Source organism: Gopherus evgoodei, chromosome 6 (genome assembly GCF_007399415.2).
Source record: "Gopherus evgoodei ecotype Sinaloan lineage chromosome 6, rGopEvg1_v1.p, whole genome shotgun sequence".
Classification (NCBI taxonomy): Eukaryota; Metazoa; Chordata; order Testudines; family Testudinidae; genus Gopherus; species Gopherus evgoodei.
The window spans coordinates 115366645-115389441 of NC_044327.1; the positions used below are offsets into that span (position 1 = coordinate 115366645).

The 22797-nt window shown below is 43.6% G+C and overlaps 1 protein-coding gene across 11 annotated transcripts in view; it reads right to left on the minus strand.

The window, feature by feature from the left end:
- NEDD4L (NEDD4 like E3 ubiquitin protein ligase) overlaps positions 1-22797 on the minus strand; it is a 362300-nt gene that overhangs the window by 23853 nt on the left and 315650 nt on the right. For all 11 annotated transcript variants that reach the window (XM_030565980.1, XM_030565979.1, XM_030565982.1 and 8 more), the window contains 4 exons: positions 20815-20873; positions 11975-12040; positions 10524-10753; positions 1115-1236 (listed from right to left, as the gene is read on the minus strand). In XM_030565980.1, coding sequence (XP_030421840.1) covers positions 1115-1236; positions 10524-10753; positions 11975-12040; positions 20815-20873 — 477 coding nt within the window. The remainder of the gene's footprint in view (positions 1-1114; positions 1237-10523; positions 10754-11974; positions 12041-20814; positions 20874-22797) is intronic.

Sequence of the window (22797 nt, forward strand, 5' to 3'; positions counted from 1 at the left end):
TCTATGTGTCTGACAATTTTATTCTTAACTATTGTTTCGACTAATTTGCCCAGTACCAACGTTAGACTTAGCGGTCTGTAACTGCCGGGATCACCTCTAGAGCCCTTTTTAAATATTGGCGTTACATTAGCTAACTTCCAGTCACTGGGTACCAAAGCTTATTTAAAGGATAGGTTACAAACCTTAGTTAATAGTTCTGCAACTTCACATTTGAGTTCTTTCAGAACTCTTGAGTGAATGCCATCGGGTCCCCGTGACTTGTTAATGTTGATTTTAATCAATTAATTCCAAAACCTCAGTATTATAGATTGCCTCAGGGCTATGATGTAGCTTGAAGCAATTCCAATTATTAATTTGTTAAAGGATAAAATCATCCAGGCAGTGGAGGAAAGAGTGTGTAACCTCCACTATTCTGCTCTACCCACCATAGGTCAAGGCATAGAATAGATCTGTTCAGGTTTAAAATAGTGTCATATCACTTTAGCTTGCCAATGGCAAAGAAATTCCCCTCTGTTAATGCAGATACAATTGCGCTTAAGTTAACACAACTTTCTCATCTTTTCTGTAAGCACAAAAGGACCAGTTCTCCACTCCATAGCAACAGATTTATGGCAGTGTACCTACCAATGGAGCTACAATGTGAAAGAGATGTAAAAATCTGGAGAATTTAGGTCCAAAGGTTGAGCTCCCAATTGACAAGGTGCCATTCTGCTCTGCAAAGGGACTATAAAAATGACATTGTGACGTTGCATGGTTTATTGTGCCTTAGGGACTCCAGATAAAATGGACTCCGTTTAGAAAGAGTCATCTTTGTAACTGAATGCTTATTTCAGAATCCCAAGGTCAACCTGGAATATCTCTCTCTCACACCACACCAGTAATAAAGATTCTACAAATCAAATTATATCCTCACTGACACTTATGCAACCTCACTGCCTTCAGCTGTGGCTGATTTAAACATAGGAAGCAATTCTGTAGGTGATGCACAAACAGGAACAGAATGCAGCTCACTCTCCTTTAGCAACACTGGTTCTGCAAGGGCTCACAGGAGTAAAAGTCAGTAAAAATTACGTATGCCATAACAACATTTATTATTATTATTATTTAAACTCACCATCTAATAGTTTCCCATGAAACACTGCCAGGCCAGCAACTCGTCCAATAAATGTGAAATAGGACAGATGATCTTCATTACAAAGACCTGAATTGGGATTAATCTGAAGGGTATAGTTGTCCCTTTTGGGAGGGGGGAGGGGGGAGGAGGAGAGAGAGAAAAAAACCTGTTTAAATAATCAAGTAGTTGACATCAGATACATTAATAAGTAATTTGACTCTGGGTCATCTATTTTCTTCTGCAATCAAGTAGCTCAGTATTTTAATTTGTGTGCCTTAGATGCTGTAATTTTTGGATTGCTAACCGGGGTGAGGGAGTCAAAACTGTATTGTTAGGAATGTAAGAATCACCAAAGCAGACATGACTGATATTGCCAGGTGTGTGGTACCTGTCTCCAGGTATGGCCAGTGCAGGATAGGTGAGAAAGGCATTACACCCTATTCTCCACCATGCACCACTTTACCACAGGAAAAATGTTATTTTTATTAAATATTTAATACCTCTATAGCCTTCACTAGATGATCAAACTGAGACATGTGCAAACACAGAAATGAACATAGTCCGTGTTCTGAAGACTGGGTGATCAGCTCATGTCACGAAACACAAGGATTGCGGCTGCCGTAATTTTACCATTCCTGTCGCTTAACCTAACAGCCGATACTATTCTTATTCATATAAATGTCTAATTTAAAAAAAAAAAAACTTAACAGAGACGGGCCATTGCTCACCAAAGCAAGCTCTAGAAGAAGGGGCAATATTCTTTCACTCAGTTTGTATGCTGGGGGAAAAGAAGGGCACAAGGACAAACAAGAGGAGAGCTGTAAAATGATGAAGCATGAACAGAAAATAATAGATTGCTACAATAAACCCAATGATCACATGACCTTTGCCATGTGGCTGTTCACAATGTGAGTCCTGAACTCTCTGGCTGACAAAAGTAAAAAATATTACACCAGATCCTTGGGGAAGACAAGGTGAAAGCCTGGCTCTATTGAAGTTAATGGCAAAAGTTCCATTGATTTCAACAGAAGCACTTTCACCCAGAGAGCACTTAATATGACTATCTCTAGGCATGTCCTCTTGCAGGCATATTGAACAGCACTAAGGGTATGTCTACACCGCAATGTAAGCCCATGATTAAGCCTGGGCTCAAGCCTAACTCCCTTTGTATCTACACTACTATTACTCTAACCCAGGGTGTGAACCCAGGGCCGCAGGACCCTGGGTCTGAGCTCTACTGCTTTGCAATGTAGATGCAGACCCGCTTGACTTGGGTCCCAGCAGTCAGCTGGAAGTATCTCAATTCCATGAGACAATTTCGTTAGTCCTCTCTTTCTGAACAATCTGAAATCCGCACTATTGAAAACAGATGCCAACCCCCTTTGCAAACGACACCAGCTCTTCTGATCACCGATCTGCAAGCACATTATCAGAGAGCCTCCCGGTTTTGCAAATCGATCAAGCCTTTTGCAAAGCAAGCTGCTTCCTGCATGTTGAGCAGTAAAGATTTCCCACAATGCACCAAAGTTATAGGGCTATAGCAGCCACATTGTGGGGGAAGGGGGGGAAGAACAGTAGGTTCTTCTTCGAGTGCTTGCTCATATCCATTCCAATTAGGTATGCACGTGTCGCGTGCACGTTCGTTGGGGACTTTTTACCCTAGCAACACTCGGTGGGCCGGCAGGTCACCCCCTGGAGTGGCGCCAGTATGGCGCCTGATATATACCCCTGCTGACCCATCCGCTCCTCAGTTCCTTCTTACCGCCTGTGTCGGTCGTTGGAACTGCGGAGCACGGCTTAGATGTTCTCCACCTCCCTAGCGATTCACTCTCTTGTATAGTATTCTGTATATAGTTCTTTTATTGTAGTTCTAGTTAGTATTTAAAGTTAGTTTTTTATAGTTCTGTATATAGTTAAAGAGGATTGGGGTTTGCCCCTTCTCCTCCCCCGGTACCAGGGCCCATGCCCGGTTCTCCGGGTTTCAAGCCTTGTGCGGCCTGCCCACAGGAGATCCGCACGACTCCTGTCTGAGGTGCCTAGGCGAATCCCACCTTGCGGACAAGTGCCAGATCTGCAAGGCGTTTAAGCCCCAGACAAAGAGAGAACGGGACATTCACTTAAAACAGCTTTTGATGGAGGCAGCTTTGACTACCCCATCATTGACACCGACTCCGGCACCGGGACCAAGCGTCTCTTCTGCACCGGACCGCCCGGCACCGACAAGGGCTTCGCTCCCCCACCCTTCACCGGCCCAACACTCCAGCCGGCACCACTCCCTCTCCCCGAGGAGCAAGAAGCACAAGGCTCCTGCGGCAACTACAACTACGCCGCAGTCGGAGCGTACTTCCAAGACGGACCGCCTGGCACCGTCATCTGCTGCGGCACCAATTGTCTCCGCACCGTCGATTCCAACTTCTCAGGAGCCGTTGAGTCCGGCGCCTCCCAGCTCCCAAGCACGCGCTGTAGTTGAGCTCATTGCGCCCTCCACGCCGGAGACCTTCTCCGTGGCACGCGACCTTATCGCTCTGACAGAGTTCGAATTGCCCCAACCCCCGGCACCACCGGTGCGGGTTATTCAGTCACTGGGAAGCCCACCATGGTGCGGCCACGTTCACCGGGCACCACTGAACACCGTCGGTCCCGCTCCAGATCTCGAGACCACTCTCGGCCTCGTCATCGCTCAAGATCCCGGTGCCGCTTTCAGTCCCGGTACCGTTCTCCACGGCTCCGGTTGTACTCGCGGCACCGCTCGAGACCCCAGTCGCCGGTACTCTCGGCACCGGTCCAGATCGCGGCACCGACGTACTTACCGCAGTCGATCCCGGCACGACGACATAAGGCACCGGTCGACCTCTCGGCACCGAGCTGGTAGCAGGTCCCGGTCCCGATCCAGATACCGCCACGGCTCCTGGTACCGCTCACTGGCATCGCGTAGAGGCGAGCTCTATGGGCACAGAGACCTGGCCCAGTCAACATCAGCTCCTCCGTGGCCATTGCGTCACCCATCCACCTCCTCACACGCAGACAGCACCTCTTATGGGGGTTCAGATGCACAGGCCCACCTGGACCATGGACCACCTCAATGGTCCTTTTGGACGCCTTGGGCCTATCACCAAGCCCAGGGCGAGCCAATGGGCCCAGTACGCTCCAGCCATTCGGAGCACCGTGCACCAGAGGCCACAGTCAGCCGGCCTCCCCCCATAGGTACGGAGGAAGACCCTGTGCATCCCCTTGCGCAGCAGGATGTTACAGAAACGGAGGTCCCCCAGGACGAGGCTTCAGTACAAGAACCACTCATCCCTGGGTTGTCTTCCTCCTCTTCCCGAGATGAGGCGGTAGCAGGCACATCATCATCGGGGCCCCCGCCGATTGATCTTCGAGTGCATCAGAACCTTCTGCGGCGTGTTGCCCAAAATATAAATCTTCCTGTTGAGGAAGTTCCTGAAGTGGAGGACCCGGTGGTCAGCATACTATTGGCGGAAGCACCGACCAGGGTGGCCCTCCCCTTCATCAAATCGATCCAAGCCAAGGCAGACACCATCTGGCAGTCCCCGGCTTCCATTCCACCCACAGCCAGGGGACTGGAACGAAAATACATGGTGCCGTCCCAGGGGTATGAGTACCTCTACATGCACCCCGCCCCCTGCTCGTTGGTGGTGCAATCAGTCAATGAATGGGAGCGCCGCGGCCAGCAAGCTCCCGCGCCAAAAGCTAGAGAGGCCAGACGCATGGATCTGCTGGGTGAAAAATTTACTCTGCGCGAGGCCTTCAGCTCCGTGTGGCGAACCAGCAGGCCCTCTTAAGCTGATACAGCTACAACTCCTGGGAGGCTGTCAGCAAGTTTACTGAATTACTTCCCCAGGACTCATGTCAGGAGTTTTCAGCTCTCCTAGAAGAGGGGAAGCGAGTGGCCAGGACCACACTGCAAGCATCATTAGATGCCGCCGATTCAGCAGCCAGAACGCTTGCATCTGGTGTAGCCATGCGTCGCATATTGTGGTTACAAGCGTTCGGCCTACTGCCTGAGTTACAATATACAATCCAAGACCTGCCATTCGACGGGCAGGGTCTTTTCTCACAAAAGACAGATCCCAGACTTCAGAGTCTGAAGGACAACCGAGTTATCATGCGTTCACTGGGAATGCACACACCCCAGACTCAGAGACGGTCCTTCTGCCCACAACCCCAGCGCCCTTACTCCCCGCCTCGACCAAGACAGGATCTTGCCCAGCGACGAGGCTGCCCGAACCGCAGACGTCAGTCTGGGCCTCAAGGGGGTAACAATTCCGGTTCCGCAAAACCACCGCAGGGACCTAAAGCAAACTTTTGAAGGTGCGCCTGAGAGCAGTATACCAATCCCCTCCATGGATCCTCTTCATTTTTTCAACTGCCTCTACTCGTTCCTTCCGGCGTGGTCCCAGCTGACCTCGGATCGTTGAGTCCTACGCACGGTGGAGTTTGGATACCGTCTTCAGTTTATTTCTCCACCCCCCTCCCACCCTCCCTCCTCGTCCCTTTTCAGGGACCCCTCTCACGAGCAACTCATCATCCAGGAGGTTTGCAAGCTCCTCTTGATCGGAGCTATAGAGGTGCCAGAGGAGTTAAGGGGCAAAGGATTTTATTCCCGGTATTTCTTAATCCCCAAGTCAAAAGGGGGCCTCCAGCCCATCCTGGACCTGCAAGGACTGAACAAATTAATCAAAAAGTTCAAGTTCCACATGGTATCCTTAGGAACCATCATTCCTTCCCTGGATCCCGGAGATTGGTATGACGCTCTCGACATGAAGGACGCATATTTCCACATTGTAATTTATCCTCCGCACAGGAGGTATCTGCGCTTTGTGGTAAATCAGGGTCACTACCAGTTTACTGTCCTTTCCTTTGGTCTCTCCTCGGCCCCTCAGGTCTTCACCAAGTATATGGCGGTCGTTGCTGCTTCCCTACGCCGTCGTCGAATACACGTCTTCCCTTACCTCAACGACTGGCTTATCCAAGGTACTTCGGAGACGCAGGTGGTCGGCCACGTCGCCATCATCAGGGAACTGTTTGTGAGTCTAGGCTTGACCATCAGCTTAGACAAGTCCACTCTGGTGCCTACGCAGAAGATAGAGTTTATTGGGGCAATGCTGGACTCCAACCTTGCAACAGCCAGTTTACCCCTGCACCGGTTCCAAGCGATAGTCTCCCTGGTCAAAAGTCTGCAAACCTTCCCGACCACCTCTGCTCGTACTTGCCTCGCTCTCCTGGGGCACATGGCGGCATGCACTTTCGTCACGAGGCATGCAAGACTACGCATGCGCCCTCTGCAAACCTGGCTCGCGACGCTCTATCGGCCAGGCAGGGACGCCATAGACAGAATCCTGACGATTCCGCCGGATGTTCTAGGCTCCCTCGACTGGTGGACGACATCATCCCAAGTGTGTGCGGGCCTGCCGTTTCACCCCCCACAGCCCTCCGTGTCCCTGACAATGGACACGTCTTCGCTGGGCTGGGGTGCCCACCTAGGGCCCCTGCGCACCCAAGGCCTCTGGTCATTACGAGAACTGACGCTCCACATCAATGTGCAGGAGTTGTGAGCGGTTTGATTGGCATGCCAAGCGTTTCAGCGCCATTTACACGGCCGTTGTGTTGCGGTGTTCACGGACAACACAATGGTCATGTATTATATCAACAAGCAGGGCGGGACCCGGTCCTCCCCGCTGTGTCAGGAAGCAATACACCTGTGGGACTTTTGTATAGCCCACTCCATACATCTAGTGGCCTCCTTTCTCCCGGGAGTACGGATCACCTGAGCAGATCTTTTCTATCCCACAAATGGTCCATCCGTCCGGACGTCCTTTATTTGATTTCCCCACATAGACCTGTTTGCTTCCAGGATGAACAGGAAATGCCAGGTGTTCTGCTCTCTACAGGGTCGCTCCCCGGGCTCCCTGTCGGACGCGTTCCTGATCCCGTGGACGGGCCGTCTCTGTTACGCCTTTCCACCCTCCCCTCTCATCCACTGAGTCCTGCTCAAACTCCGAAGAGACAGAGCTCGCCTCATCCTGATCGCTCCGGCTTGGCCGAGGCAACCCTGGTACACCATCCTGCTCGACCTGTCCCTGGCAGACCCAATTCCCCTGCCTCTTTGGCCGGATCTGATCACACAAGACTTCGGCAGGATGCACCATCCAGACCTGCAGTCCCTCCATCTGACGCATGGCTCCTGTCTGGTTAAACCAGTCGGAGTTGCACTGTTCCGCCGCAGTACAGCAGGTGTTGCTGGGTAGCAGGAAGCCCTCCATGTGCTCGACCTACCTCGCAAAATGGAAGCGCTTCTGCCACTGGTGTAACCAACACGGCCATTCTCCGCATTAGTCCCCACTATTCTGGACTACGTGTGGTCTCTCAAGCAGCAGGGATTGGCGATCTCCTCTCTACGAGTACATCTGGCGGCTATATCCACCTTCCATCCGGGCGAAGCTGGCAGTTCAGTTTTTCTCACCCTATAGTGTCAAGATTCCTCAAGGGCTTGGAGTGACTATACCCTCAGGTCAAACGGCCTACCCCTACCTGGGACCTGAACCTTGTCTTAACCAGGCTCATGGGGCCCCCTTTCGAACCTTTAACCACATGTTTGCTGCTGTACCTGTCCTGGAAAGTGGCTTTCCTAGTCGCTATCACCTCGGCTAGACGAGTCTCGGAGCTTCGGGCACTGACTGTGGACCCTCCATATACTTTATTCCATAAGGACAAGGTACAGCTGCGACCACACCCGGCATTCCTCCCTAAGGTCGTCTCCGCCTTTCATGTTAACCAGGACGTCTTCCTGCCAGTCTTTTACCCAAAGCCGCATTAATCCCGACGAGAGCAACAGCTCCATTCTTTGGATGTCCGAAGGGCTCTCGCCTTCTACATCGAGAGGACCAAGCCCTTCTGCCGCTCACTTCAATTATTTGTGGCAGTGGCGGAACGTATGAAGGGCATGGCAACCTCCTCCCAGTGTATTGCATCTTGGGTGACATCCTGTATTCAGATATGCTACGACTTGGCTCGTGTTCCGACTGGCCATCTTACCACCCATTCTACTCGGGCTCAAGCCTCATCTGCTGCATTTTTGGCCCATATTCCCATACAGGAAATCTGCCGTGCGGCCACCTGGTCTTCCGTCTACACCTTTGCTTCACACTATGCATTGGTCCAGCAGGCTAGAGACGATGCCGCCTTCGGTGCAACAGTTTTACATTCCGCAACGTCTCGCTCCGACCCCACCGCCTAGGTAAAGCTTGGGAATCACCTAATTGGAATGGATATGAGCAAGCACTTGAAGAAGAAAAGACGGTTACTCACCTTTGTAACTGTTGTTCTTCGAGATGTGTTGCTCATATCCATTCCACACCTGCCCTCCTTCCCCACTGTTGGAGTAGCCGGCAAGAAGGAACTGAGGAGCGGATGGGCCGGTAGGGGTATATATCAGGCGCCATACTGGTGCCACTCCAGGGGGCGACCTGCCAGCCCACCGAGTGTTGCTAGGGTAAAAAGTCTCTGATGAACGTGCACGCAGCGCGCGCACACCTAACTGGAATGGATATGAGCAACACATCTCGAAGAACAACAGTTACAAAGGTGAGTAACCGTCTTGACTCTAGGATATGGTTACTTTGACTCAAGTCTGTGCACTGCAGTGTGGATCTCATAGCCCTAGGTTCAAGCACGGGTGAGAAAAGTCTTAACATAGGGTTAAAATACAGGGTAGATGTTCAAGCCCAGGGTTCCCTAACATGGGTCAACTGATTCAAGTCCCGCTAACTCTGGGCTTACACTGCAGTGTAGACATATCCTGACTGGCTCGGAAAAGAGCCTTGCATAGTTCCCCTTCATCCAAGGCAAAGTTGCTGTGAGGAGAAACCTTAAAAAAACAAAACAAAACAAAACAAAACAAAAAACAAAAAACAAGCGACGGGAAAGGGAAATTTAAAAGAAGATGGAAATATAAGAGATCCTCAGGGGTGCAAGGTCAGTCCTTGTCTCCCCTGCCCAACCCCAGCACCTGAGTCATAGTCAGCATTCCACCTCTGAACAATACAGATTCTAATGATTAATCCTGGAGTACTTGCCAAATTTGCTAATAGGACAATGGATTTATTAAAAAACCCACAAAACCATGGACAGATGCTATCTAGTGTATATTCTTCAGCCTGAATATATCTTGCAAGAGTTAAACAGTAATGTGATCCACACAGCAATGGGGGACTGAATAACTACACTAATAGGTAAGTGATACTTTACAAATATGAGTATTTCCCAGCATGAATTCTAAATTCACTTTGTTACCACAATGTTGGGGGTGGATAAGCTCCCGGGCAGCATAGATTAAAAATGTCGCCTGTAATGATTTCTTATTCCTGTTTTTAATGACAATCCTCACTTCAGTGGAATTTCTTGTTACTTATTTTTCTGCCAAATTGAATCTAAAACTTAAATAGTTTTAGTTTAAAATATTCATGCATTGTTGCATATAGCCAATGAATGAAAAGGACCTTTTCAAAGGCAAAAATGCTTCTGCAGCAAAATTCAGTAAAGCACAAACACTTTGAACTAGTCATATTTTACAATCTTGTGCTTCTGTATACATAAAAATAGGTTACTTTGCAAGTTGTGCAATCATTTAAAAAGAAAAGAGAAGCTGATGCACAGAGTAAGGAATTTCTTGTTTATACAGTTTATCTTCTTTACAGCCTACTCAACACTTCTATTGGAAAAAAGTAGTGAACTCGATACTGACACCAAACACAGAAAGCACTGCCTGCAATAAACAAATCAATCTTTAACCACTGTATTAGTAGTTAAGTACTTAACATTACATTACACAAAGGCAATTTGAGCACAAGGGACAGCTTCTCATTTGCACTGCTCTGGCAAGAAATGGGCCTTACAATGAGTGTAAATGTAATTTACTCCCACTTTAAGGCCCATTTATAGTGCCAGAGTTGTGTAAAGGGTCGTTAGTGCAAACGAGAAGCTGGCCCATGAGAGCTGAATTTCAACTCAAACCCCAGAACTTTAAACCAGCAACAACCATGCACCATATTGGGAGTGGCATAAAAAGAGCCCCTTCTCTTGCCCCATTCCTTTCACTACTGCTAGTTGCACAAATGCACCAGTACACTGCCTTGCAAAACAATGTGGAATATTTACAAAACAATGAAAGTTGCTAAATAGATCACAGCAGGAGTTTCATTCAGAAGGTTTCCTGAACATGGAATAAGTAACAAACCACAGTATAGAGATACATTTTACACTGGTCTTGGTTAAAGAACTTAAAAGTACAGCCTGAAGGAAAATCTAAGGGCTCCACTACATAACTTTTTTTTCTATCCAAATACTAATCTGGATCACTTACAACGGAAATATTTTAATGGACACTTACGTTGCTGAATATTCAAAGAGACCATAATAAGGATTAAACATCTCCTTAGACAACAGGAAGAACCATTCTCGAGCCACACCTCCATAATCAAGTCCTTTTTCTGACTCAAATTCAATCCAGAGTCTGGCTTTTAGTACATCGGACCTCTTCACAGACATGATTCTTCTATAGGATTCCTCAAAAATATTGTTTCTGTGTAGTTTCATCTCAAATCTGTTTGGTATATCAGCCTACATGAAAGAAGAAAAGTCGGTCTGAATGCATAGCCTACATGCCATTGCTAGCAGTATTAAGATGACAGCATAGAGCAATGAGTAACCCAGCTAAGTAATCAAAGGTTTCTCCAGCACCCTATTTTCCAGAGCTTCCTCCCCCTACAAGATGTTAGCCTGCTATTGTGTCTAGAAATTTTCAACTACCTTCAGGTATAAGTCTGGGCCAGCTCCATTGTAATGGCTCAAAGGTTTCCATTCTATTCTGCATATTAAGGAAAATTAGTCAATAGAAGAAGAAAAATAGCAAAAAAGCAAAGGAGAAGTAAGAATGTGTGTGGAATAAGCGGAATGAAAATAAGGTGGGATGAACAGAAAAGTGACAGGAGAGAACCACAAAAACGTCTAGTTTTCCTGCTAAGATGGGTTTGAAGCAAACATTTTTACTGCCAATTACTTTGTTTAATGCAGCAGAAAGCCAATTGCTATTTGGTGCCTGTGAAGTGCTGCATTTTAATACAGTGAAAGCAGCAGCCCTCACAGATTTGGATGCAAAGGTAAGGAGATATCAATATATAGTAAAAGAATGCCTAAGGGCCTCCTGTAATCTGTTTGGTTACGGCTACCAAAACTTTAAAGTCCTTATTGAACCAATCAATACCACAGATAAGTTAGCATTGAGCGCTCATCTCTTATTTCCATTAAGTGATTTTAATGGTGAAAGATGCTGAATGACTGAAGTCCTCTTTGTTCACAGACTCAATATACCAGAAGTGGCAACAGCACCAACTTCCCCACTGCTCTGCCAATTTCCTGTGACCATGCTCTTGGACAGATTGCTCTGAGGTGCGAGGGCAGTCTCAGTCCTTATGCCCATTCAAGTCTTGGATTTTCATCTGAGCACGTCCTCACACATGCCAATTAGCATCAACTCTGAGATGATATTAAGTTGTTGCTGCTTCTTTCTTGCCTCATTGCTTTAATTGTCCATTTTTTAAATGAAAACTTGAGCCTCGAGGGCTGCATATCAGTTTTGGTCGAGATTGAAAGCGTTTTTGATCCATACAGAAAATCTTCAGTCAATTTGTTCATATTCAGCTAGCTGTGGTAAGATGAGCAAGGAAAACTGGCAAATGTACTGTAATAGAGTGCAGCACTGCTTATCTATTCTTGGGCAGTCAATTGTTGTTTTCCTACCCTAAGGCAATTGGCTCCAACACAGGACAGACAATTACTCACTGGTTTCTTTAACTTCTTCCTGAAATAATCGTATTTCTGTTTGAACTCTCTGGAATAGGGAACAGCCTGAAAGAGAGAAAATTATAAATACTCATAATTGAACACATCATGCAATCCGACATACTGTAACCCCTAAAATGTTAATTAAAAATACCCAGCAGTTTAAAAACATGCTTTCTTAGTCAATTGTGATTTGCTCTAAATATATATATTGCAAATAACCCTTGCACCAACACAACAACTTTCAACTGAGGACCCGAAAACACTTTAGGAGTATAAAATCTTAAGCTCCTCAAGAGGTATTATCCCCATATTACAGATAGGTAATTTGAGTATTTCACAGCATCATTTCATTTGCTCTCAATCTTCTGCTCTAAGCACTACACAATCCTCTTTTTTCTGGTACTAGCAACAGAAACGGTGAAAGAACACCCGAAAAAAAGTCAGAAAAGAAGAAAGCAGGACTGATTCTCAGGGCTCAAGTGTCGTATTAGGAAGGCACAGGTGTCCTCATAAGGTCTTTTAAATTATTTTTAATTATTTGTCATAGCACCTAAAAGCCCCAACCTAGACTGAGGAACTGAGGTGTACAAACAGTACAGGACAATAGATTGCAAGCTCTTCAATGCAGGGAAATTCCTGATTCAAGCCCACTGATGTTAATGAATGTCTTAGTAAAGACTTCAACAGACTTTGAGAGGAAGTATTCTTATCTCCCTTTTACAGAATGTAAACAGAAGTTTAATACTATTAAAAAAAAAAAAAAAAAAAAAAGGTGAAACCCCTTAAAATGGCCCTGAGAGCACATCATTATGTGCTGACAAAACTGAGATTTGTGACGGGTGCTCTTTGTGCTCCAACTAGTGCAGAATGGAGAGTGGCGCAATTAACGTAGATGAGGCTTTTTGTCCATATAGGCAGAAGCATGATATCAGCATGGAGAGTTCCCAAAATGATATACTAGATTGGTCAGAACTCATTACTAGCATAGGTCTTTGAAAGATACATACTTTTGTAAGGTAACTTTTTGCAACTTCAAAGGCTAGAAGGAAAGAAAAAGAGTAGGAAATGGGAATTGAGAAAAATACAGTTTGGGTATTGAAATCCATCAGTTTTGGATATTCCCAGGCCTGAAATTCTCTTAAGAGCCCTATATGTAAGAACTAAACTTTTGGATTCTATGTGTGCCGATAAGAATGATTATAAAATTTAAAATTACTAATGTTAATAATAACACAAATAATGTGCACTTGTATAACTCCTTTATTCCAGGTATTTTAAAGCATTTTATAAATTAAATTAGCTCACAACACCCTAAGAGAGAATTAAGTGACACTGTATAATATCTAGGGTTCACGTGAATCTCCACTAGAGCGCAGACACCTCTGGAGAAGAACATATTTGCTGTGTGACGGTCCACAGCAACACCACGGAATAATTTTAGAACAGAAATAAAAAGCTAAAAATATAAGATGGAATTTAGGTTGGAAGAAAATAATTAGAGTTGGAATGTGACAGCACCTTTATGGGAAATGACATAAGATCTTTGAGAATAAATTTATTTATTTGCGTTTATAAATGTTTAAACAAGTTCCCTCTTGAGAGTCTAGAAATTTTTCTACAGAAAATGACAAAGCCAAATGAAATCAAGTAGAAGCTAACTCCACAGCAGGCAGTCATGACCTCTCTGACACAGCTCAGTAAAAAAAGCATTAGCCCCACAGTGCAGTCTTTCTCCACTCTCCCACCAAAACTCCATACCGAGGGCAATAGATCTCCCTTAGGGGAGGATCTATTAATGGAGATTCTTTATGTCCTAGTAAGGAGGAGGGGATAGAAGATGATAAAATAGGGGTAGGATCTGATAAGAAACAGTCAAACTAAAAAAAAAAAAAAAAAAAAAAAAGAGTCCCATTCAATTACATACATAATGGCAAACAGCTAAAATGTGACACGTTTTCAAAAGTGCTTATATAGAAATGCTAGAAGTCTAAATAATAAGATGGATGAACTAGAGTGTGTCATGTTGAATGAGGATATTGATATAACAGGCATCACAGAAACTTGGTGGAATGAGGATAATCAGTGGGACACAGTAATACCAGGGTACAAAATAGATCGGAAGGACAGAACAGGTCGTGCTGGTGGGGGAGTGGCACTATATGTGAAAGAAAGCATAGACTCAAAGTAAAAATCTTAAATGAATGCAAGTGTACCATAGAATCTCTATGGATAGTAATTTTATGCTCTAATAATAAGAATAGAGCAGTAGGGATATATTACCGACCACCTGATCAGGATGGTGATAGTGACTGTGAAATGCTCAAGGAGATTAGCGAGGCTGTAAAAATAAAAAAACCTCAATAATAATGGGGGATTTCAACTATCCCCATATTGACAGGGTACGTCCCCTCAGGATAGTACGCAGAGATAAAGCTTCTTGACACTTTAAATGACTGCTTCTTGGAGCAGCTAGTCCTGGAACCCACCAGAGGAGAGGCAAATTCTTTATTCCAAAGTATGAATATAGCTGGACCACTTGGTAATAGTGACCATAATATAATAAAATTTAACATCCCTCTGGTGGGGAAAACACCACCGCAGCCCAGCACTGCAGCATTTAATTTCAGAAATGGGAACTACACAAAAATGAGAACGTTAAAAAGAAATTAAAAGGTACAGTGCAAAAGTGAAATCCCTACAAGCTGCACGGAAACTTTTTAAAGATACCATAATAGAGGCTCAACTTAAATGTATGCCCCAAATTAAAAAACACAGTAATAGAACAAAAAAAGTGCCACCGTGGCTAAACAAAGTAAAAGAACCAGTGAGAGACAAAAACAGCAAAGAGTCCTGTGGCATCTTATAGACTAACAGACGTATTGGAGCATGAGAGACAAAAAGGCATCCTTTAAAAAGTGGAAGTTAAATCCTAGTGAGGAAAATAGAAAGGAGCATAAACTCTGGCAAATGAAGTGTAAACATATAATTAGGAAGGCCAAAAAAGAATGTGAAGAATAGCTAGCCAAAGACTCAAAAAGTAATAGCAATTTTTTTTAAAAAAAGTACATCAGAAGCAGGAAACCTGCAAAATAATCAGTGGGGGCCACTGGACTATTGAGATGCTAAGGGAGCACTCAAGAATGATAAGGCCATTACTGAGAAACTAAATTAATTCTTTGCATCAGTCTTCACGGCTGCGGATGTGAGGGAAATTCCCAATCGGGGGGAGGGATAGGGGAGGAGGGATAGCTCAGCGGTTTGAGCATTGGCCTGCTAACCCCAGGGTGTGAGTTCAATCCTCAAGAGGGCCATTTGGGGAACTGGGGTAAAAATCTGGGTATTGGTCCTGCTTTGAGCAGGAGGTTGGACTAGATGACCTCCTGAGGTCCCTTTCAACCCTAATATTCTATGAATCCTGAGCCATTCTTTTTAGGTGACAAATCTGAGGAACAGTCCCAGATTGAGGTGTCATTAGAGGAACAAATTGATAAACTAAACAGTTATAGGTCACCAGGACCAGATGGCATTCACTCAAGAGTTCTGAAGGAACTCAAATGTGAAATTGCAGAACTACTACTGTAGTGTGTTAACCTATCATTTAAATCAGCTTCTGTACCAAATAACTGGAAGATAGCTAATGTGATGCCAATTTTTAAAAAAGGTTCCAGAGGTGATCCTGGCAATTACAGACCGGTAAGCCTGACTTCAGTACTGGGCAAACTGGTTGAAACTATAGTAAACTACAAAATTGTGAGACATATAGATTAACATAATTTGTTGGGGAAGATGTAAGGGGAAATCTACTAGAATTCTTTGAGGGGGTCAATAAGCATGTGGACCAAGGGGATCCAGTGGATGTAGTGTACTTAGATTTTCAGAAAGGTCCATCACCAAAGGCTCTTAAGCAAAGTAAGCTGTCATGGAATAAGAGGGGAATCTTCTCATGGATCAGTAACTGGTTAAAAGATAGGAAACAAAGGGTAGGAATAAATGGTCAGTTTTCAGAATGGAGAGAGGTAAATAGTGGTGTCCCCCAGGGATCTGTACTGGGACCAGTACTGTTCAACATATTCATAAATGCTCTGGAAAAAGGGGTAAATAGTGAAGTGGCAAAATTTGCAAATGATACAAAACTACTCAAGATAGTTAAGTCCCCAGTAGACTGCGAAGAGCAACAAAAGAATCTCACAAAACTGGGCAACAAAATGGCAGATGAAATTCAGTGTTGATAAATGCAAAGTAAGGAACACTGGAAAACCTATATCCAGCTGTACATATAAAATGATGGGGTCTAAATTACTGTTACCACTCAAGAAAGAGATCTTGGAGTCACTGTGGATAGTTCTTTGAAAACATCCACTCCATGTGCAGGGGCAGTCAAAAAAGCTAACAGAATGTTGGGAATCATTAAGAAAGGGATAGATAATAAGACAGAAAATATCATATTGCCTTTTTATAAAACCCTGGTACACCCACATCTTGACTACTGTATGCAGAAGTGGTTATCCCATCTCAAAAAAAAATCAGAATTGGAAAAACTGCAGAAGAGGGCAACAAAAATTATTAGGGGTATGGGACAACTTCCAGATGAGGAGAGATTAATATGACTGGGATTTTTCAGCTTGGAAAAAGAGACAACTAAGGGGGAATATGATAGAGGTATATAAAATCATGACTGGTGTGGAAAAAGTAAATAAAGTGTTATTTACTTCTCTAAACATAACTAGGGGTCACCAAATGAAATTAATGGGCAGCAGGTTTAAAAACAAAAAAAAAATGAAATATTTTTTCTACACAATACAGTCAACCTGTGGAACTCCTTGCCAGAGGATGTTGTAAAGGCCAAGACACTAACAGGATTAAAAAAAGAACTAGATAAGTTCCTGGAGGATATGTCCATCACTGACTAAGAGCTGAAATGGGAAGGGATAGTGTCTCTAGCCTCTATTTGCGAGAAGCTGGCAATGGGTGACAGAGGATCGATCACTTGATATTACCTGTTCTGTTCATTTCCTCTGGGGCACCTGGCTTTGGCCACTGTCGTAAAACAGTATGCTGGGCTAAATGGACCTTTAGTTTGACCCAGTATGGCCATTCTTATGTTCTTATGATACTAACTCAAAAGTGTGTCCTATACTGAATTACCATCAACATGCATAACACTGAGGTGGGTCTGGAAAGTCTCCCATTCAAGAACTTACCCAGCTAGACTCTGCTTAGCTTATACACTTGAAGGAAACACAGCACAAACTGGCACGGGTGCAATAATGTAAGGGAAATTCTTTAAAGCCAACCCTTTTAACTAGTGGCACCAGACCCGAAAGCTTTAATTTCTACCAGCCTTAAGACAGGGGTACAGCCAGAAGACATCAAACAAAGCTCTTCCTCACCATCCTTATGACTGTAAAACCTCAAATAAAAAAGTCATGTACAAAAAAACCTTGAATTAAAAAAAAATAGGCTGCAGTAATGGTAGTGGAGTAGCTGCAATCTGCTCCATGCCAACCAACTCCTTAGCTCACTATTCTCCTTCATATTCCATGCACAAAGGAAATTTACTTGGAGTTGGGAGCAGGGGGGAGAGAGAGAGAATGAGAGAGAAAGAGAGAGAGAGAGAGAGAGAGAGAGAGAGAGAGAGAGAAGGGGGCACTTGGCCTTGATTGATCATAATAAAAAGCAAAAAATCATTTCCTGTCACCTCATTACTTTCCTCTGCCCTGCTGCTTCCACAGGACAAAAGAACAGATCTATCAAAGCAGTGAGTGCAAATAAGCAGCAACATCTGAAGTATATTTCCACTAGGGCAAAAGAATAGTTCTGAACTCCAAAATGTCGTGAGAGCTGCATATTCTTCAGCCATTCCCAGCTGCATCACAAATGTCAGTTCAGGACATGCGCCTGGGGGAGAAGAAGATTTCAGATTGTCTTGAAGTGGGTTTGTAATTGGCTGGATGTGGGTGTAAACTGGGAGGCTGAAATATGCCTGGTAGGCTGTCTTCCTTGTGGAAGATGAGATGTGAAAAGTTGAAAAAAGCATTATCCCCTGATGAGCATAAGACTGTGACTATTACGGGAGTGAAGGAATCTTTTGGCATGCTTATTATCTAAATATCTTACTCACACAATGCAATATCACTTTAGGGAATATATGTATTTTATATGTTTGTAATAGTGCCCAGATACTATGATTATGCCACCGGTACTAAGACAGTCACCACTTTTCCATAATGACTAGATATAGCTTTTTTTTTTTTTTTACTGGTTAGCAATACATCTAATTAAATGAACACTAACTTCGCAGCTCCAGAATTCTCTGTCAACAATTATCACCCCGATAAGTGATGAATGTGAAGAGCTCCTCTAGCCTCCTGCCCCACCTCCTTCACCACCACGTGCTCAGGAACTCGGCACAGTACAGTGCTTCCACAGCCATCCAAGTCCCTAAGAACCCAAGGACTGAAAACCCAGATTAGACATGAGTCCTCAGCATTGCACAAGGTTGCTAGGCTCACATAAGCATTAGACTAAAAAACTCCAACATCCTAGTCTCAGAGTTTCTTGCAGGGTCCTTAGAATTGAACGACTTTATGTGAAAGACATTCTTAGTGACCACACATATGGCATTTGAAAAAGACCCGCCTATTGAGTGCATTGGCGCCATTTCGAACCAGTGATTAGTTGGAGTTTTTCTAATGCAGTAATAAAATTGCAACTTTCAGTATGCTCAGCCGGTAAGTTAAAAGTAGATACTATCTGCTTTTCAATATACTGTCTGATTACTGTTAGGGGCTAAATGATGTAGACTTAGCAACATTAGATAGGAACCAACAGCAAACAGACCAACTATTTAAGAAATACCATTAATCGGCCGCTTTTTTTTTTTTAAACAGAGAAAAAACAAGATGGCCAAAGGATATTATGATGCCATGGCTCAATTCTGTGCCACTGAAGTCAAAGTTTTGCATTGAATTTCAACAACACATGATTTTTTAGAAAAATACATAATTATCTACAACCCATGGTGAATAGGAGGGAAAGGAAGAGTGAACAATGAGAGAGGGTAACTTGGCAAGGGAACAGACTGTATACAAACTTTGTTTCTAATGCAATTCTTGTACTTAACCTGATGCTCAACTAGTATAAATTGGCATAACTCCATTTTAGCGCAAGCTACACCAGCCAGCAATCTGGCCATGCATCTTGCTTCTTTTATTTCACTTTTTCAATTGTCTTCTGTTTACTTTGATAAATGTTGAGGCCCCAGAGCAGGAGTAGATGAACCAGAGGAAAAAGTTCTGGAAAACTATCTGAAACATGTCTGAGGAATGGTTAGGAGAGTGAGTTAGCCTGACACACAAAAGAGGGAGGATGTTCAAGACGTAGGGAATGGCATGAAAAACAGGCATTGAGTCACAACTGGAAAGTGAGAGCATAAACCATAAAAAGTGTAGAAGACCAGACCTGAGGTGCAGGCAGAGGAATTACTGTGCAGAAGTTTGAAATTGGATATGCAATTTCAGCTTGATGGAGGAAGGGTTAGGAAGCCAAAGAAGAGTTGCTGAGAGAATGGAGGATTGTTATGTTCTAAGCCATAGCAGAGGAAGAGGTAAGGAATGGTGTCCCTAGCCTCTGTTTGTCAGAGGATGGAGATGGATGGCAGGAGAGTGATCACTTGATCATTGCCTGTTAGGTTCACTCCCTCTGGAGTACCTGGCATTGGCCACAGTCGGTAGACAGATCCTGGGCTAGATGGACCTTTGGTCTGACTTGGTATGGCTGTTCTTATGTAGGATTTTAATATAGGAAAGATGGGTGAGGAAAGAGTGAGAGAGACCAGAGGAGGAGTCCCCACTGCATGCTGACAAAATATATCCAGATTTACATTTTTACTGTCTTTTCTTGGACGCCAAGAGCAAGTAAGTAGCATCTCTTATGCTGTATTAAATTGGATATGGCCTCTGCACGATTTCTATCCTGGAGTCTCATTACCACAACATCTGTTTCCTACAGTGAAAAATCTGCCTTGGAAAAGTATTTTTTCTACCTAGGGATGATCCTGGTAATGAATATCCTTAAGAGACTAACTCCCTGGTTTCAATTTGGTGGAGATGGTTTCTTGTTGTAGCTGCAGGAGAATGGAAACAGTGACAAATGAAGGGGTTTTAACAAGTCAAAGCTGCAAGTGTCTGCATCTGTTAGCCATGCAGTATCTGAACAGATGGCATTTTCATAAGAGTCAATAATGCAGCAAGTAATAAACTCTGATCAGATATCTAAGATAAATCAGAGTCAAGATTATGGAGTAGTCAGGGATTTATTGGAGGAAAAATATTTGATCAGTGGATCCTAGGTACTTACAGGATGAAATTGCATAATATGATAATTGGTAGAGACCCATTGATCAAATATTTTTCCTGGGCCCTTAAGGAAGAATTACATAATATGATAATTGGTGGAAGAAATGCAGGAAATTAGAGGTCTAGCAAGTTTCCAAATCTGGCCAGTTGACATGGGGAGGTCTCAGAAGACACAGAAATTGCCTCTATCTATACCATACCTTGTCTGGCCCTGGAATGGTGGGTGGAACTGGAGTGCAGCGTGCTGTGTCAATCCCCAGCTGGTGTCCTGTTGCTTGGGACTGCTGCCAGCAAGTTAGAGCAACCATGAGGCTGTTCTAACTTGTGCTGCAGCAGCACAGACTAACCTAGAAAATCAGCTATAAGCAGCTACATGGCAGTCTCTCCTGCCCTGCATCAACTGGATCTTGGCACAGGAGAGAGTTTGAGCACAGCATTTAATGTGTGGCATTCAAAACCATTAGCATACACAGTACTTACTGGACCAGTAATAGCAGGGTTCTGCAATCTGGGGTCTTCCCACTGAGTAATTTTACTATCTGCAAGTTAACAAAAGATATCATACCATTAGTTCTTGTCTACCACCCTGTAAAATCATCATTTAAAAAAATTTCACTTGCACCCACCTCCCTGCAACATCCATAACTTAGTACTTCAAGGTTAGGAAAAAACTGTGTACACCCCATCCATTAAAACTCCATCACACTGTTTAGTTGGGAACACTCATTCAAAAATGCAAAACTACCGTATAATCCAGTATATTCACACTGCTTTTGTTAAAGATCTATAGAGTCAATATTTAAATTATAAACCCCTTTTCTTCAGGGATTTATAACTTGGTCTTGAAATGCACTTAACTCAGATTAGACAAACAAAGGTCTTGAGCCCAAAAGGTAAAGCAAAGAACCCCTGCAAATGCCAGATTAAGTTCACTAAATTCAAACTTTTTGCGTGTTCTTGTGCAACTTTAAAACTATTTCCAATTAAAATGAAAGAAATTGACAAGAGCTCACACCATAATACGATCAAATTATTTTTTATAAATTTAGAATAACTAAGAAACAACAATTTTAAAACAGGACCTGAAATAGAACTGGGAAGAAATTCCCTCCATTCCAGAAAGACACATAGACCCTAGTTACTGATTTTACAAACAGGTTAAGAGTGCACATTTTTTGTCTTCCCTTATGAAGTTATGGCACAAGGGAAGCATATTCAATTTTGACCAAAATGGCTCTTGCCAATGATACAATAGCAACACAATGTGTTTTCATTTGCAGATTTTTAGAGCACTGGTATGGTAATGGTTATACGGTATTATAGTGATATTCTCCCAGTCTCCACACAGCATATTCCTGATAAAAATCTAAACACAGTAGAACCACAATGGAACGATGGTATCACAACAATAAAACAATGGTCCAAAAACCAAGTAGGTACCATCTGCAATGGCAAAGTCTAAGTCATCAATTTTCTGCCCTAGTAGTGGAATAACAATCCTTGTATTATGTGTACTGCTATGCTTTACAATTTGTTAAGTAACAACGTGATCAAGTCGTCTCCCTCACATTTTTTTAAGTCCTCAAATTGCTTGCCTGAAAGATCTGTTGGTTTTTAATATCAATTTAATTTTAAAATGTCCAAAAAATAGATTGGATTGTGAAAGCTCAAGTTTAAAGTAACATTTCTCAAGAAAGCGTTGAGAGAATTAGAAAAAGGTTAAAACTGGAAATTTTCTTATTTGTTAATAATTAATATTAAAATGCTGTTTTTGTATTTCTCTTTATGCATCTTAAGTGTATTTAATGCTTGTGGAAGGCACTGGAGACCAATGTCTTCCACACAGCCTGGGCAGATATAGCGAGCGTAGGTGGCCAGAGACTACTAAGTCATTGCAAGCAGGCTACCGAACAGCTTTCAGACGGAAAATGACATTTGGTCATAATACTGACCCAGCTGAACGTGAACCAGTCTTAGGGAAAGAAAAGCTCTGTATCTTACGACCAGTGCACTCCCCCTTTGAGGCTTTGAGGGCTTGGGAATTAAAATATTTATGTATCATCATTATTAAAAGGAAAGTTTTTAAATTAATAATCACTTCCGAAATTTGAAATTTCTGTTTGATTTTTTTAATCTACTATTTCCACAAGTGACATCCAGGATTACTACAACTGAAAGTCTATTTCTCTTTATTAGTTTATGCTGTGCATTTGATAGCACTCAGTCTTATTGTTCTCCAAGAGTCAGTTTCTCTGTTGTTTGCACAAGCCTTTTGTACAGTAATAGGGGAGAGAAAAACATTAACAAAATAGGACTACAGAGCTGGAGAATCACAAAAATTGTGGGGGAACCAGGGCACGAACAGTAGCTGAATCTATTAACCCTTTAATAACGTTGGCTGGATTTCAACTTGATGGTGTACCATTAATTTAAATAATCACAATCTTTTACACAGAAATGTTT